The 17901-nt window shown below is 39.9% G+C and overlaps 1 protein-coding gene across 4 annotated transcripts in view; it reads right to left on the bottom strand.

Annotated features, from left to right (window-relative positions):
• The window catches only part of LOC124168118 (cysteine protease ATG4B), a 349683-nt gene that overhangs the window by 252021 nt on the left and 79761 nt on the right, over positions 1–17901 (bottom strand). For all 4 annotated transcript variants that reach the window (XM_046546237.1, XM_046546238.1, XM_046546240.1 and 1 more), the window contains one exon: positions 16525–16747. In XM_046546237.1, coding sequence (XP_046402193.1) covers positions 16525–16747 — 223 coding nt within the window. The remainder of the gene's footprint in view (positions 1–16524; positions 16748–17901) is intronic.

Here is a 17901-nt window from a genome sequence, read left to right as displayed (position 1 = left end):
GGTGGGTGCCATGCCTGGGTGAACTGACATGGAATGACCCAATTATTTTATTCCCATATTTCCTGGTGTAGCACTTTCTCACTGCTGCCTTGGTAATTTTTTCGATGCTTTCGTGAACGATCGTAGTTTACAATTTATTGCGCTTAGTGACAGTCATATGTCTTGCCTGCGTATTTATGCCGTGAAATCTGACTCTTCCATTGGGAGTCCGGGACGTCAATTTCTAGCAATACTGAGCGAACATCACTCCATGCGCGACAATGTTAGGTGAAGGAGACAGCTAATTAGCTGATATGCGGAAGAGCAATGAAATTTTTTACCGTCGCCGCCGCATTCTGAAGTAGTTCGCCCAGCATTCTCACTAGGAAATCACGTCGTTTTGCAGACCTAGCGTTTCTTTGTGCCCATGACAGAGTTTTTCTACGGAACTCTACGAGCATTGTATTTTAGAGAAAGGGAATTCGACGAAATTTTCAAAATTACGCTCAATTTCTTGTTTATTTTTTGCAATAGTCACGTGTTTATTTATTTTTTATAATCTTTAACAAGTCATACGTTATAAGAATGATGAATCAATTTTCTAAAATATATTATAAGGAGTATTTTCAATTATTTGCCATATAATATGAAAACATGCGAAAATTACTTAATTAATTATAAGCTGATGATAGATTCGACAAATAAAACAAGGCGGCTGCTTGACATTACCACATTCCGAGGAATTTTCCGAGCCATCGACAAGGGCAGGCAGAAGAAAGATGTAGCAGTGACCTTTGGAATACCATCATTCACCCTGACATCTGTTTTAAACAACCGAGGAAAAACAGAAGAAACTGTATATCTAGGCTGCACAAATGAAAAACGCGGGCAGTGAAATAAGAGGATGAAGGAATTATGTCAAGAAATATAAAAGTTGTGTACTTCCCTCCAAACACTACTAGTAAATTACAACCCTTAGACCAGGTAATTATTTCTTTGGTCAAAAGGCATTATCGAAAACAGCTAGTGATTTATCTTTTATTGAGAGTGAATAGTGAAAACGACATTAAAAGTGCTCATGGAACATCCTTCAGACCATGCACAGGCTGTGCCTTTCGTGGAAGGAATTAATATCCTCAATTTTTCAGAAAAGCTTCATCAAGGCTGGGATTATGGGTGGTAGCAAACAGGAGGAAAATGTGATATTTGAGAATGAACCTATAGAGTACGATAAAATCAACAAAATAGTTGACACAAATTCAACATTTGAAGACTTTGTAAATGTTGATAATGATTTATTCATATGTTCCCCACATGAGTTGGAAGATAGTGGTGAAGGAGATGTATATATATTGCAGGATACAGGAAGAGATGGATTTGGAGGAAGATGTTGGTAATGAGGAATCAGTTACAGTTTCCACCAGAAAAGAGGTTGAGGATTCACTAAACTTAATTGAATGGTTTTTATTAAGCATGGAGGAATGCGATCATAATACGAATGTATTCAATAGAATTGAAAACATTATATCGAAAGAGTTTTAAAAAAGGTTTAAGCAAACCCAGTAACTAATTTCTTTCCTAAAAAGCCCTCTTGAACAAGTTACTTTTATCTTTGTGTAATCATTAAATTGTAAATATATGTTCACTAATGCATGCATGTATGTTTAAATATATTAATATTATGGTTTATTAATAAAATGGTGCCTATCACTAAAACCTCTCTATAGTGAACCTCCATACATCAAATTGCCCAAATTTTGGTCCCCTCCATTACGATGTTAAGAGGTTTTACTGTATTTTCTTTGCTCTTTCCTCACTACATTTTTTAACGATTATTGCGCGACTATTTTTTCGTGCTAAAGCTAAGAAAATACTTTCCCTACGTCAATGATTCTTTGCATAACTTTCAATACGGAGGAGAAAGGGACATGGAAAGTAAATGAGGTGAATGTACAGGTTTTTCGTATCATTTTTGGGAATTCACGCAAGTGAACCAATACTTCACACACGTTGAGAAATGATGAAACATCTCTTGTAGGAAAACAATCAATGCGGATAATAACGTTTCCCTCTTTATTTCTCCGATAATGGAAGATGTTTCTTCTGTCGTTTTCCGGTTGGAACCTTGCTCCAGTCGGCATAAAAGAAGAGAGAGAAATACTATATGAACATAGAACTTCATACCCGGTATGAAGAATATGGTCCGGATGAAGAATAAAGTCTTTCGTAGCAACGTCTGCGAAGATGATGGAGCACAGTATCCGGACGGAGAGCTCAAACAGAATTTACTTCAAATATTCGACGGAAGATAATCATATCCTACGTAATTTAGAATTGTAACTGAATCTCAACAAAAATAACCTATGGAAAATATAGCACATTCAACTGAATGTACAGAGTAACTCGAAATATTAACTCACGAAGGTTATTTTGGAAACGGGTGGAGGCCCTCGTTTTTCTTTTTTCTTCTCGTCACTGAGCGATAGAGGGCGACATAAATGGCGGTTAGGCCGGCTGCCGCTAACATTCCGTGGGTGCTGGAAACAAATATCTATCTTACGCGAACTTAATAGTTGTTATTCGCTCCTAACCACAAATTTATAACATTAAATTCTTATAATAAACTTTGCAATTCATTATTTGATTACATTTTCTAAACTGGTCGGGAATTTCTTAAGCGATCGTTGATGTTGAAGTATGAACAAGAAATGGGAATTTTATGGTTGTATAATTATTTAACGATTTTTCACATCATAAATCGATAACAAAAAGCCTTTTCTATGAATTATACCGAGAATAACCATCGAAAACATTTAAATAAGACCACTAAATACAAAAAACGGCGGAAGATACAAAAGCGAACATTTTTTCATGACTTATGAAAAAGATTTGAATTTACGAAACTCGATTTTACGAAGTGCCAATTTTCTGGTCCCATTGACTTCGTAAAATCAAGAGTTTACTGTATCTCCCATATTGCCCACATCTTTGGTGTAATATGCAAGACGGCCATAATTTCTGCGATCGATTCTTTAGAACGGAAATGGTATAAAGCTTCATCTACATACAGTAGACTCTCGTTAATACGAACAACATTATTATGAACTTCTCATTTTTATGAAGCAAATCGTTGGTCCCGACGAAAAGGCCTATCCAAGCTATAGGAAAATAAACGTTATTACGAAATTTTCGTTTTTACGAAATTACGAACCTCAGTCCTGGTCCCGGCGGTTACAAAATGAACTTTATTACGAAGTTCAACTCATAACCTATGGCATTTAGATGTATATTCACTACGCTAAGTTTTAATAATCACGCCACGTTTAAGTTCTCCTCGTATTCTGTGACCAAGAGCGTCATTTATGGTTCTTTCTTCACCATACGTGCAACGTCATATAATAAGCTTCATTCCTGGGGAATCATGGTGACAGACTCATAACATCTCGTAAATTTAATGTACAGTTAGTTCTCTTCCTACGCACATTCGATTTACGAACTTTCAGAGATGCCAGCATTCAAAAATTCCAAATTTCGAATTTGGTGCCAATTGATTTGGCCGTTGCTACGCGGTGCGGCATAGAGGAAATCGTACTCTGGGCATAATCTGGACAAAGTATCTTTGAATCCAGTGTGAAGTTAGGAACTGTTCAGCGTTTCACCCGTTGTTCCTTGCCGCGGAGAGCGATTTTTTTTTCGGCTCCGGCTGCGCTGCATGCCCAGCTAGATCAGTTCGTCACAATCGTGAGTTAGCGAACCATTGTAATGAAGTGTTGCATTCTGCAGGGTAACCGTACCCCTCGATGCCTTGCGTACAGTCCGTTCAGCGAGAGTTGTCCGATGGCAGCACAATAGGAGGTACGGATTTGACACGGTTTGCAGCCAATCGCTGTTCCCCAAACGCACCTCACACCAATGCCTAGTCATACAACGTTGTCAAATGCATAATGAGCAGCGGAATGAGCGTGATCCACTAAAACATGACCTTTCTTCGAATCCCCAAAACAAGTGACTCTTCCACTTGTGGCGCTACGTCGCTAAATCTCGTCGATTGTTCACGTAAGCCCAGACATAGGGAAAAACTCCAACCGTCGGTCACAAGCTGGATCAGGGAAAAGACTCCACAAAACAACAAAATCAGCTCACAAGAAAAAAATTGCCAAAAAATTTACGAGTATTTCTGTTCAAAATCTATTCCAAGTAGAGTATTCAAAATCAGAAGTATTACAGAAAACAATGATAGTAATTCATGATCCCATAGGAAACATTACCAGCTAAATACCAGCGGAATAATATTTGTAAATTCGCCATGTCCCAGAAGCCATGCGTCCACGACCAGGGCACGAGCAGAAGAGGGCTTGCCTATTGCAAGACGAGACAGGATTTGAGGGGAGGGGTTTTTCCAAGCAGCGGAGGGGGTAGCCAAGCCGAATTCATCTGCTGCACCACTGCCCCTGTTGACATGCTGCTCCACAAAACCTCGTCCCTGGGTTTGAGTTAACTGCATACCAGCCAGAATTTTCCCCTCAACTTCTGGGTTGGAGACATCAGTCCAATCAGAGGGATATTCATTGGAACACAAGGAGGGGAAAAACATAGTGGGGTGAGGTGTTGGAGGGAGAGAGAGTTGTGATAGGACTATGGTAAAACTTCTCACTCCAAAGTGCAATACTATGGACTTAGCACCGATTTCCCCTTGCTTGCCAAGGAGTAAGTATTCCTCCGCAGTAGTCCTATATAAGTCTTGGATTGCAGGTAGGCTGGTTTCGGTGCTGCTTTCGGATGCTGCTTTCCGGAGGCAGCATTTTCCGGAGGCAGGATTTTGCGAGACAGGGCCTTTTGCTACAGGGCCTTTGCGAAAAACTCCTTTGCGCAAAAAACCTTAGCGCGAAAAGTCCTTAGCGGGAGAAGTTCTGCGGATAAGTTCGGAGGAAGTTCGAGAAATTTCTGGGTGGGGGAGACACTAAAAAATGCCACATCCTCTGTGGGAAAATGACCACAAAAATTTCTTGAACTTGTGGACAAAGACACGTCCACCAAGAACTGATTAATGCCTAGAAAACTTATCGAGGCATCACAGGTCCACTGGTTTTCACTGGATGAACCCCCACTGTTTAACCCCCATGAATTTTACAAAAAAAACATTATTCAGTGGTTAGAATTGAACTGAATATAGAAATGTTTAATGATTGAGACAACAGTTTTCAAGAAATATTACTCAAAATAGTTTTGAGAAGAATATACATTTTTATCACTCTGTAAATGATAACTTCAAGAGTGATGTTTGGAATTCAACAGAATTCTTAAATGAATAACATGGCATAATTACAAAAGTGACACAAGAAATATTGTTGATTGATATAGTGTAAATTATTTAGTATCATATAGCAAGAAAATAAAATTAATAATCAATATCTCATAATTTGATGCTTGTTAGGTGTACCAGTGAATCAAAATTACAAATACAGTAGACTCTCGTTAATACGAACAACGTTATTACGAAGTTCTCGTTTTTACGAAGCAAATCGTTGGTCCCGACAACAAGGCCTATCCAAGCTATAGTAAAAGAAACGTTAATACGAAATTTTCGTTTTTACGAAATTACGAACCTCAGTCCCGGTCCCGGCGGTTACAAAATGAACTTCATTACGAAGTTCCACGTATAAGTCATGGAAATTATGTGGATATTCACTACACTTCAGTTTTAATAATCGCGCTCTAAGTTCTTCTCGTGTACTGTGCCTAAGAGCGTCAATTATGGTTCTTTATTAAGTTTACACATAACATCATATAACTAGCTTCATTCCTGTGTAGTCAGGGTGACATACTCATAACGGTTTGTAAATTGGATGTACAGTCAGTCCTCTTCCTATGCGCATTCGATTTACGAATTTTTAGAGATACGAGCATTCAAAATTTTCAAATTTCAAATTTGGCGTCTTTCGATTTCGCCGATACTACGCGGTGTGGCGCTGGGAAACTTTCACTGTAATAACAATCTGAACAAGGTATAATTGAATCCGGTGTGAATTTAGGAACTGTTCAGCGTTTCGCCCGTTCGTCGTCACCGCGGGGAGCTATTTTTTCGGCTCCGGATGCATCGCACGCCCCCGCTAGATCAGTTCCTCACAATCATTAGTTAGTGCATACGTGTAATGCGGTGTTGCATTCTGCAGGATAACCGTACTCCTCGATTACTTGCATACAGTCCGGCTGGCGAGAGTTGTCCGATTATGGCACAATAGGAGGGGGGATAACCCTGTGCTAGCACGGTATAAAGTAGGGATGGGTCGAATAGCAGATTTCTCGAATTCGAATATCGAATTCAAATATCAAATCATGGCTCGAATATTCGAATACCTCGAATACTAAACGATGAATGTGGGAATGTTTGACTTGGTCGCCTATGCAGCAGGAAACCCAAGATTTCGGCGAGTAACTGTGATTTCCTTTAAAGGATTCAAACAGGAATTTAGCTGATTAATGGAATATTTTAATTCTATGTAAACAATAGGGTAGTTTCCTTCATCAAAGAAAACGAAATGCATTGATTGCGATTCCTTACCTAACGGTAATGTATTAATAATGTACAAATTATTTGGTTTTAGAAATACCGGTTTATACCTATGGCAATGGTCAATTTTATCCTCATTTGAAAAAGGCCAGATTGGCACCCATGCGATGCCACTCCACATGACATCACAGGGATCTAGTTTCTACACGAGAGGATAGGAGTTTTACATCGTCTGAGGTTACCAATGCATACATGAGTCACAGAGCTCAGGGAAACATGTCTTAATAATCACCTATTAAAACTGGCTAAGGTCGGAAAGCTTTCTTCGTTTGATAAGGTATTAATAATCCTTTTTTAAGCCAAGCGCTACCAGCTAGCATTTAACTCTGCTACCTGCTAGCATCCTGCGTCGTATCAGCGCTCAGAGCATCGCACCAAGGTCACCTCACTCGCGGCAACGGGAAGCAGAACGACGTCACGCGGAGTTTTTCCCGGCATTCATACTTACCCGACGCATTTTTGCGCACTTGAAATTTTTCACTTTTCATTTAATTGCGAAAAATATATATCGCTATTTAAAAATCTATAAGTGTGAAATACGTACTCCAGGAGTAATAATCTTTCGATTTTGGCAATAGAAAATAATAGGAAAGCACCCTATTTGACCATTACGCCAAAATGCTAAGCCTCCGTCGTATTTCTTCGTTTTTCCGGCACTTATTTTCCTGCGTAAATGCTTAAATAAAGTCAGAAATATGTCGTATTTGGTCTTATTCTTTTTTAAATTACGCGCACATTACTAATAGTTCAGTCCAATAAAAGTGTAATATCAATTGCCGAAAATCATTGCTAGACAACTTTTGGGCTAGTAGATGACACAGTAGTTGCATGCCGAAACTGAAACGAATTTTCCTGTTTATATATATTTCCCCGTTATTTAATAACGTTTATCATGTACGGTTTTTTTTTGACGATTCCTAAAAGAAACGTTCATACGAACTTTGTTATTACAAACCTCCGGGTTTTGGTCCCATGAACTTCGTAATAACGAGAATCTACTGTAATACCCTGAAAGCTGCCTTAAAGGTGTGTGGCAGGGGGTGATAGGACACCAGCCGTTTACAGTTAAAAAAAAGAAATGAAGTGCCCTAACGACGTTGGGACTAGTGTTTATTAAAGTCCTTCATGGTTCGGGGGAAAACGAATTCCCATATCTATCTGTTCGGGAAAACATCTCTCTTAATTTATCACTTCTATCAGACCTGGAAATATAGTGTGCCTCTAATATTATGTTCTCTGTGTCGCTCTTAAAGATATCCATTCTCAATTGTTCAAGCAATCTAAGCTTAGTGCACAGCCTCTGAGTCTCCAACGGCTACCAGCCTAATTCGCTTAACATCTGGGTAACCCTGTCTGTACCTGCGTAGCAGTTTTTGACGAAATGCTTGCAGACTAGCAGCTTGCTGACTTGTTTTTTATATCATCAATATTTTTGTTGTTCAAGGCGATTTTAACAAATTATTACAATTCTTAACTATCCCTGTTGATAATATTTTAATTCCTGCTATGTATTTACAGAAAACTTGGGTTTACTTTTGTGATCTTCTGATGAAATTCTATCATGATATTTTGAGAAAAAGTACTTAGTCCATTTTATTCAAGTACGTCAATGCTTAAATATAAGATGAAAATGCTGCAGGAGACTCTCGTTGTTACGTAAAGCAAATCCAGGTTTCCCACTCAACCGTGAATAAGCTGTGATTTTCATTTACCATGAAACCTTAAAAATATCTCAATCTTGATAGTAATTTACAGTGAACTCTGGATTATGTGAAATCAGTGGGACCAGAAAATTGGCACTTCATAAAATCTAGTTTGGGTAACTTCAAACCTTTTTCATAAATCATGAAAAAAGTTCGCTTTTGTTTCCTCTGCCCTTTTTTGTCTTTAGTGGCCTTATTTACACGTTTTCGGTGGTTATTCACAGTTGAATTCTTAGAAAAGGATTGTTATCGATTTACAGTGAGTCCTCGTTTAACGTCACTTACCGTTCCTGAAAAATGTGACGATAAACGAAATGACGCTAATCGAAGCATAATATCCCATAAGAAACAATGTTAAAAGTGAATATCGCCTCCTAGACCTCACAATTCCTGCGCGAAAAAAATATTAGCGTATCATATCTGGGGCATTTTTTACAGTGGGAATGCCAAACTATCGCATAAATACGAGTTCCTGTCTTCATTGACGACAATAGCAGCAGTGACGTAAATCCTTCTTTTGTATCTTCCCGCATTTGCTTTTCGGCTTCACTATGGTGGTCGCCCGGGCGAGCGTCGCCTGTGTATAATCATCGCTGAAACATCGTCGCAGTTACAGGAACCATGATTATTGTGAACACGGCGAAAAAAGTGACGACAAAAGTTCAGAGTTCTACATGAAAAAATGCCTTGAAATCACTTTTTAGGTTCCTGAAAACCATTATGTCAAGTAAAACCTTGCGCAAATATGCAATAATTCATTTTGCAGGAATTTTTGCTAAAACCGTAATGACAATTAACAATAAACACACCGTTTTACACTTCGTTTAGACTGACTGTATTACCGCCCACAAAACGAACATCCTGCAACGCCCGCCGCTTCACGTTTTTTTGTCGCGCGAAATTTAAAAGCCTTGACGTTATCTTGAAGCAAAGGTGCGATAAACGAGTGACGGTCTCAAAATTTTCGTGACGTTATCGCGAAATGACGTTAAACGGGGTGACGTAGAACGAGGACTCAGTGTATGCTGTAAAAGATCGTTAAATAATTATACCACCATAAAATTCCCATTTCTCGTTCATACTTCAACATCGACGATCGCTTAAGAAATTCCTGACCAGTTTAGAAAATGTAATCAAATAATGAATTGCAAAGTTTATTATAAGAATTTAATGTTATAAATTTGTGGTTAGGAGCGAATAACAACTATTAAGTTCGCGTAAGATATATATTTGTTTCCAGCACCCACGGAATTTTAGCGGCAGCGGGCCTAACCGCCATTTATGTAGCCCTCTATCGCTCAGTAACGAGAAAAAATGAAAAACAAGGGTCGTAGCCCATTTCCAAAATAACCTTCGTAAGTTAATATTTGGAGTCACTCCGTATTTTCAGCTGAATGTGCTATTTTTTCAACTAGTTATTTTCATTGAGATTCAGTTACGATCATAAATTACATAGGATATGATTATCTTTTGTTGAATATTTGAAGTAAATTCTGTTTGAGTTCTCCATCTGGCTACTGTGCTCCATCATCTTTGCAGACGTTGCTGTGAAAGACTTCATTCTTCATCAGGACCATATCCTTCATACCGGGTGTGAGGTGCCATGTTCATATAGTATGTCTCTCTTCTTTTATGCCGACTGGAGCAAGGTTCCAACCGGAAAACGTCAGGAGAAATATCTTCCATTATCGGAGAAATAAAGAGGGAAACGTTATTATCCACATTGACTGTTTTCCTACAAGAGACGATTTATCATTTCTCAATGTGTGTGAAGTATCGGTTCCTTTGCGTGAATTCCTGAAAATGATATGAAAAACCTGTACCTTAACCTCATTTAGTTTTCGTGTTTCTTTCTCCGCCATATTGAAAGTTATGCAAAGCATCATAGACATAGGGAAAAAATTTTCCTACAAGGGGAGACCACGAACTAGGGATGAGTCGATTCTAAATATCGATTCTCGATTCCACCGATTCTCTGACACGGAATCGAAATCGAGAATCAATCGCCTAAAGTCGATTCCGATTCCATCGATTCCAGGAAGATATATCTTTTGAGCATAGACGATAAGTTTGCGGCATAAAGGCTGCCACACACCTAAGCGGCCGCGGTGTCAGCCTTGCCCATGCGGAGAATACGCCTGGCACGCAGGTGCTGCGACGAACATGTCTAAGAGGCCTCGGAAATATGAAAATGTTGGCAAGAGTGACAAACTGACGAACCCTGAAATACCTTGTGTTAATGAGCAACTCTCAGAGAAAAAAAATTGGAAACCACGGGATCGGGAAGCAAGGCATGCTTTTTCCGTTCTTTTATTAATATCTCGATGGCTTTTTATTAATATCTCGAGAATTCATTTGGACCACCAATTTTAAAGTATAAGATCGAAATATATTTTTTTCTTTTCGAATGTTATTTGAAGTCTGATGATAATAATAAATGCGCTGATAGCGGTTTTTATATATATGTACCTTTTTTTGACTTACACGCGTCTACGTCAATAATAAAAAATTTAGACACATCTGCATTTGTATTGCCCAGTTTCATCAATGCAACCCTTGAGGAAGTTGATACTTGCTTGGCATAAGCTGCCGCATCCTCCGGGTGGACTCGACAGGTTGCGTTCGGCCGCCACCGCACATCCGCCAGGCTGCTCTGGTATGTATGGATGCAATGAACACTACATTATTGTTTAGCCACCGTGGCCAAACAAGAATGTAGCCACCGTGGCTATTGTTATTTTTAGGGATGGTCAGATCGGATACCTCGGATCCAAATATCCGCAGATATTGCCCTTCATCGGATACATCGGATCCAAAGTCGCGGAAGACATCGGATCTGGATCTGAAATTTTCAATAGTAGCTTCAGTGAATGCAATGCCCCATCAGGGTGGAATGAGTTCCGATACTCTCTTCGAATGCGCCGTCGCATGCAATTCTTGTCCTACTCATGAACCATTTTCTTTGAAGGTTTTGGAGGGGTTGCAAGTAGAATTTCAGCCGTGGCCAGGATTTTCAGCCAGAAAATAAAAAAGGCAAAATACGACTGGCACAAAGTGTGACTCTTCCCAAGAGATTGAACAATCATCGGAGGAATCTCAGAGCCATAGGATAATAACCACGTCAAAAGTAACTACGTCGCAGATTTCAGAAAACCACCCTTGGCCGTCCATCAGCTCGTGCCTCTGTTGTTTTTTTTTTTAGTTTCCGAAATCACACGGACCATAAATCATTGTCTTATAAGGAAAATATCAAATCACACAAAAACAATTGAAGCGTTTTCATCCCTACTCCGTCTCACCAACTGACCTATTTTGGCCTACCTGCTTCAATTCTTCGTTTCTAGACGACAAATGCTAGGAGAGTGACTTTCTGGGCCCGAAGATATCTCGATGGCTTTGACAATTAGATGAAATGCACGAGATTTAATAAAGAATGAGACCAAACGAGACGCATTCCTGACGATATTACAGTTTATTTTTCAGCTCTAATTGATTGCCACTCAGTTTTCTATCTACAATTCTACAATTACACTTAACTGATATGCAACATTGTCCAAACAGCACAATTTTCAAAGAAACAAGCGCAGCATTAACCCCTCAAACAATTAGAGACGGATTGGAAACGCCAACTACATATATCACGTAGTGCGCCCGGCTTCGCTTTGAAGGCAACGACGTCACTGAAGCAAGATCTGACTTCTTCGTCCTTGACTCCCTCATTTGTAGCCTCGTTGTTTGAAATACAGAGGGAGCATGCTCCTTCCTCTCCACCTCTCCTTTACGCGCTCCTTCCCAGTGGCGTATCCAGGGGGAGGGTCCGGACCCCTCCCCTCTCCGAAATATAGAAACACAATTATTTTCCTTCACAAAAGAAAACAAAATATTGAAAAATCAGGAATGTACAAAAATTTTCTGGAACAAAATAAGTTTTTTCGATTATAAAAAGTGTTAAAATTAGTTTAAAATCCATTATTTAGCGCCCGGTTTTTTCTAAAATTTTCCCCCCTGGTTTTTGGACCCCCCCGAATGAAATTCCTGGCTACGCCACTGCTCTTTCCCCTCCACCTCTCCTTTATGCGCTTCTGCTGCCCACTCCTTCGTCATGCTGAGCGGTTGAGCACCTCTCCACACGTGACGTTAATGCCATTTTAAATACTGTTAATAGGGTAGTTTCCTTCATCAAAGAAAACGATAGGCATTGATAGAGATTCGTTACCCACCATTAGTGTATTCATAATACACAAATTATTTGGTTTTTGAAATACCGGTTTAGACGAATGGCAAGGGTCAAATTTTATCCTCATTTGAAAAAGGCCAGATTGGCGCCCATGCGATTCCACTCCGCGTGACGTCACAGGGACCTAGTTTCTACACGAGAGGATAGGAGTTATATATCGTCTGAGGTTACCAATGCATGCATGAGGCACAGAGCTCAGGGAAACATGTCTTAATAATCACCTATTAAAACTGGCTAAGGTCGGAAAGTTTTCTTCGTTTGATTAGGTATTAATAAACCTTTTTTAAGCCAAGCGCTACCATTCAGCAAGGTACTCAGCTATCCGCTAGCTAGCGCTGGTCGCCTCTTTTATGAACTGAACGTAGTATGTAAGCACTTACAGGAAAATAAAGCTATAAATAACAGAAAGCGAGTGCTATCGCACAATTTTTACCATGATTCGAGAGAAAACGATGCGTTCTGTCTTCATTTACTGTCACTTGAAATGATTAGGATAGTTCGTTGCCTTTTTCTTATTTACTGTTAGGTATGCTCTCATATGGAACAAAATGGCACAAGCTAATGGTTAACGTGAAAATTACAGTATAGTAAAGGTGTAAAAGAAAAGAATAAGCATGAAACATTTATCGCTGAAAATGTCATTCCATGTTCGTTATCGCGGCTGCATAAATTGTCTCTAGTTGTCTCGGTACGAATTGCGGAGGTAGTTACGCCGTCTCGGGGGTGTCTCGGTGCTATGATATATAGAGGTTTTACGATATAAAGAGGTTCACTATAGAGAGGTTCGCCTATAAATTTACATGTAAATCTGACGGGACCAGAGGGTTGGTACGATGTATAGAGGTTTTCGATGTAAAGAGGTTCACTACATAGAGGTTTTACTGTAATTTCAATTGAAACGTCAGCAGAGAAGAAGAGAGAGAATTATAAGCGCGGCACCATTTCCCTGAAAGTGGAAGATACTTCTTCAGCCTCTCTCCGGTTAATAACTTACCCCCGTTGCAGGTAAAGATGAACCATGCCCTTCTCCACAATCGGGGAACGTTCCCAGTGGGTGGGGTGAATAAGAGTGGGATGGGGATTGCCTGAGGAAAGAAGTGTGGCCAGCACAAAGGAGAGGTGAACAGTGGTGAAGGGGGCAGGAGAAAGAAAGGTGGGGAAATGGCCTTCAGCTCTGCCTCGGTCTAAGTTTGGGGGCCGTATTTTTTGGGACGCACTCGACCTCAGTCACCTTAGGGGGGAGGGAGTGAATGGGAAATGCTGGGGAAGGAGGGGTTTGGGATGCGTAAGATGGGTGTCAGCAAGATCAGCAGAAGGCCGCGGGAGGAAGTAAACAAAGACTTTGGAAAGATAGATCTCTCGGCATGGGAAAACGGGGAGACGCGCTAGAAGAAAGTTCACGGTTAGAAGTGCGTCTTCATTACGAGTAGCCTGAAAAATAAGTTGGTGGTTAATAGAGCCCAATACTTAAGATATTTAAGTTGTTTATTCAGGAAGGCAATTATATGCACGAAAAGATACTACTAAAATATAAATTATTTTTTTCCTTTTTGCCCTTCTCCATCGCCGCTTCCACCATGGTTTCTCACTTGCATAAATGGGAATGAAATTGGGGAACTACCTCGTTAGCCAGATCAATATATCTTAATGTTTGGAGGGCAGCGGGTACTTCTTTTTTATTTGGTGAAATTACTTTCAAAATTATTTTAAATTATTTTTCAAAATCATCTTTTAAGCCTCTAATCTCCTCCGCGATTTTATACGCTGCAGCTTCCTGAAGGTATAACATAACTAATCAACCATAGCCGTGATATTATAGCAGTAGAATTACTAGTAGGCTAGTTGTATCAATTACCAACCTCGAGAACATCCTCATGATGCGCTATCAAAGGGAATCCGGCCGATTTTCAGCAATTGGCGATTGTAGTGGAGGAAATAAAGTACGTCTTTGAACCGTGTTTCTGCGATGAAAAATGGCAATTTTATTAACTTGGCCATTTTAGCAAAGTTAACAAAGTCGTTATTCCTCATCGCAGAAACACGGTTCAGAAACGTACTTGAATGCCTGATAGGCAGGAGTGCGATGCAAACAATTATTTTTGATGATGGCATTGATTGATAGACATTCAAAATGCAGTCAGAGCGGTCACTTTTGGGGAGAAAGGCCCCACGCTCAGAGGGTCAGAGAGAGGGGCCAGCGAGGGTGAGCTCGTCGAGGAAAGGGTCCCGGATTGGGGACCCTTCGAAGTGCTTCGGCGAAAAGTAGTCAAGTAGTCTTCGAAGTACGTTCACAGCAGCCTGCCTTGCGAATGTACCAGGTACGTTCACAGCAGAGTAAAGGGTTAATTAGGAGTGCACGAAATACCCCGCGCGACCTTCCTGACATGTTAAACTACGAAGTATTGTCGATGCGATGTTTACGAATAGGCACGTAAATAGGGGAATTATGTAAGTCGCGATATTTTACTTAACTCCTACTTCCCCTAAATTCCCACCGTGAGGTTTTAGGCGAACCCTTTCTCTCCAAAGTTGCACTATAATTTACGATTTCACACTTTTGATGAACCACAGTTGGAAGCGCTGATTTTTTTTAGCTACTTACGCCGGCGTAACTAGTTTTGTTGACAAATATTTCACCAGAGTTCGTATAAACGAATGCTTTTCGCTCCTGGGGACCGTTCCAAGGTTTGTAAATTCAAAACATTTCGTATAATCGAAACTTCGTATAATCGAATAGCACCATGTATTTACCATAGGCTTTTCGCCGGGACCGCACTATCACTTCATATAATCGAAAACTTCGTAAAATCCTGCTTCGTATAATCGAGAGTTTACTGTAGTCAAGTCCATAGTTTGCCTCCCTTCACTGACAGAACTTCTTCTAATACGCTTCTGCCCTTAAACAGTTGTCCCCAATAAGTGCACCCCACCACCTATTTTCAAAACTAATGCCCCAACCAACTGTGCAATAAGAACCTGCATTGCATGCTGCACTAGAGGGCCCTCTCCACTGCGTGTACACACACACAATCTCACTCGGCAGACTCCATAATAATATTGTGTAAAATATCAAAAGAGACTGCCCCTTTAAAAAGCCAAAAAAAAGTAAACACAGCTGCACTAAAAGATAACTAATCCAGAACGCACATGGCCAGCTGAATATTACCATGGCAATTATGATTTTTCCGCTCTTTAGATCACCTTATTTTCAGTGAACAATTAAAATTACCACACAACTGGCATTTTAACCCGGTTTTTAATGAACTAAAATAGCTTAGAACCTATAACAATCTCTCCCTTTACAATTTCTGTTCATCAACAAAAATATTGACACAAAATTTTAGCAATAGTCGATTGAAACTTCCTGGGAGTGCTTTTTCATTGACATTCATCCATTGGGACCTTCAACTCACAAGCCTTGAGATATGTTTTCATACTATGTTTCCCTCTTCCTCAACCGATTCTATTAAGGTATACTTTTCTACTTAAAATCAATTTACCAGCACTAAGTCATCTCTAGATCAAAGTGACACCACATATTTCACTTCTTAACTTTGACTTTAATAATAATTGTGAGTATGTAACATAGTACTGGTGTCCTGAATGACAGCAGTAAAGGGTTGAAAAACAACAGGCACCTACAAAAGGCAAGTCTGGACTGGCAAATACAAATACCTTCCATTTTCAGTGTCTCTGAATATGTTAACAGGTGTCTATAGTTCCATCAGAGTATTTCTGTAGACCACAATATCCAAATTTGATCACCTTGAAATCCATTGTAAGGTACAGCTGACAGGTACCTAAATAGATTTTTCTTCATACCTCTGTTTTGTGAAATTTAAGCCAGATTGGAAAATATACATGTAAGTTCTTGTCAATAGTATAAATCCATGTATTTTTGCCTGAGAGAAATGCAAATCAGTTCCTCACTACCACGGCATGATTTTTACAATCGCAATTGCATTGCTTATGACTTCTCTTGAGTTCTTCCTACACCCTTGCCTTAGAGTGCAGCAAACACCAATATATCTTACCAATGCAAGCAGCCTCCCGCACCACGGCTGCTTTGGCAGACAGCTTGACGGCAGAGTCGTCACGTCGACTGCATTGGGCAGGAGATGCCGAGGACGAGGGGGGCGAGGACCAGTGGCTGTCTGCACACAGCTCAAACAAAGGCTGTCGCTCGGGCCGAACAATTTGCTGCTGGATCTGAGAGCAAAGGCCATCAAAGTCCTTCTCCGTGGGGCAGAAGAAGCACTGCAAATGATAAAGCACACCATGCCATCACCCTTTCTTCATTATTCACAACTATTCAGAGATTATGGCATAATTGTGACAGTCGTGCAGGTCCTCTGAAGTGTAAATCCATGAAGGAATTTTCATAACTAAAAGTTTGACTCTGCCATCCTTCTGTGGTTTACCCAAAGATGACCTGAAGGCACAGCTATTTCGGGTTCAGTGGTCACGAATTAAGCTAAGATTTTCATGAGGAACTGGGCTTGGAAGGAGAGTTCAATGCATCACTTGGGTGGCTAATGAGATTTTAATGGAGACGAGGTATTTGTGAATTTCACATTCGAGGAGAAAGACTGAGGCTGCGATGCATTTCAAGAGGAATTTCACAAATCTGTGACTAAAGAACATTATGGCTATATTCAGATTTAAGATGCCGATGAGAGAGGGTAGTATTAGAAATGGCTGCAATTAAGAATTTGCCTTTGAGAGAGAAAAGCATGTACCTGGTCATAAAATCTTGGAAAGAATGTCTGACAGCCTTGTGCTGTGGAAATATACCTGGGCATCATAAACTGATAGTGACCAGGAAACAAAAACACCTAGATCATTAGTGGGCACCAAAGCAAATGTTCTTCCTGTCAATTATTATAGTTTAAAGGGAGTGAGAGATTTTTGGATATTGGTTCCATTCCAAGTTTGCACATTTCTGAAGGACAAGGGATAACCCCCAAAAGCAGTGCTTCTGTACAACATTGCTGCTTCCCATTCAAATGAGAGAACATTAAGTCGAGGCGAAGGGTGGCTACAATGTTGAGGGCAACAAAATCATGAATTTACATAGCATATACCATAGAGAGATATCACCATAACCTTTCTGAACAGCAACTGCTCAAAAACTTTGGGCTTTATGTTTGAATTGAATAAGAGATAAAGATGTGAAATTTTGCCTCACTAGAGGCAAGATGTTCCACAATCTGCTTAGCCGCTTGGGAAGGTTGAAAAATTCAACATTAGACCAAAAGTTACATTCCCAGAGCAATCTCGGAATATGAAGATTGTATTGCAAATCACAGTTAACAAACAGTCCAGAGAGATGCCAACAGTTTATTAAACCGTTACCAATTTTAAATACAAGAATAAAATCATTAAATCTGTGAGTCTTTTTGATGGAAAGA

Source organism: Ischnura elegans, chromosome 11, assembly GCF_921293095.1.
Source record: "Ischnura elegans chromosome 11, ioIscEleg1.1, whole genome shotgun sequence".
NCBI lineage: Eukaryota > Metazoa > Arthropoda > Insecta > Odonata > Coenagrionidae > Ischnura > Ischnura elegans.
This window is presented reverse-complemented; position numbering and strand designations above follow the sequence as displayed.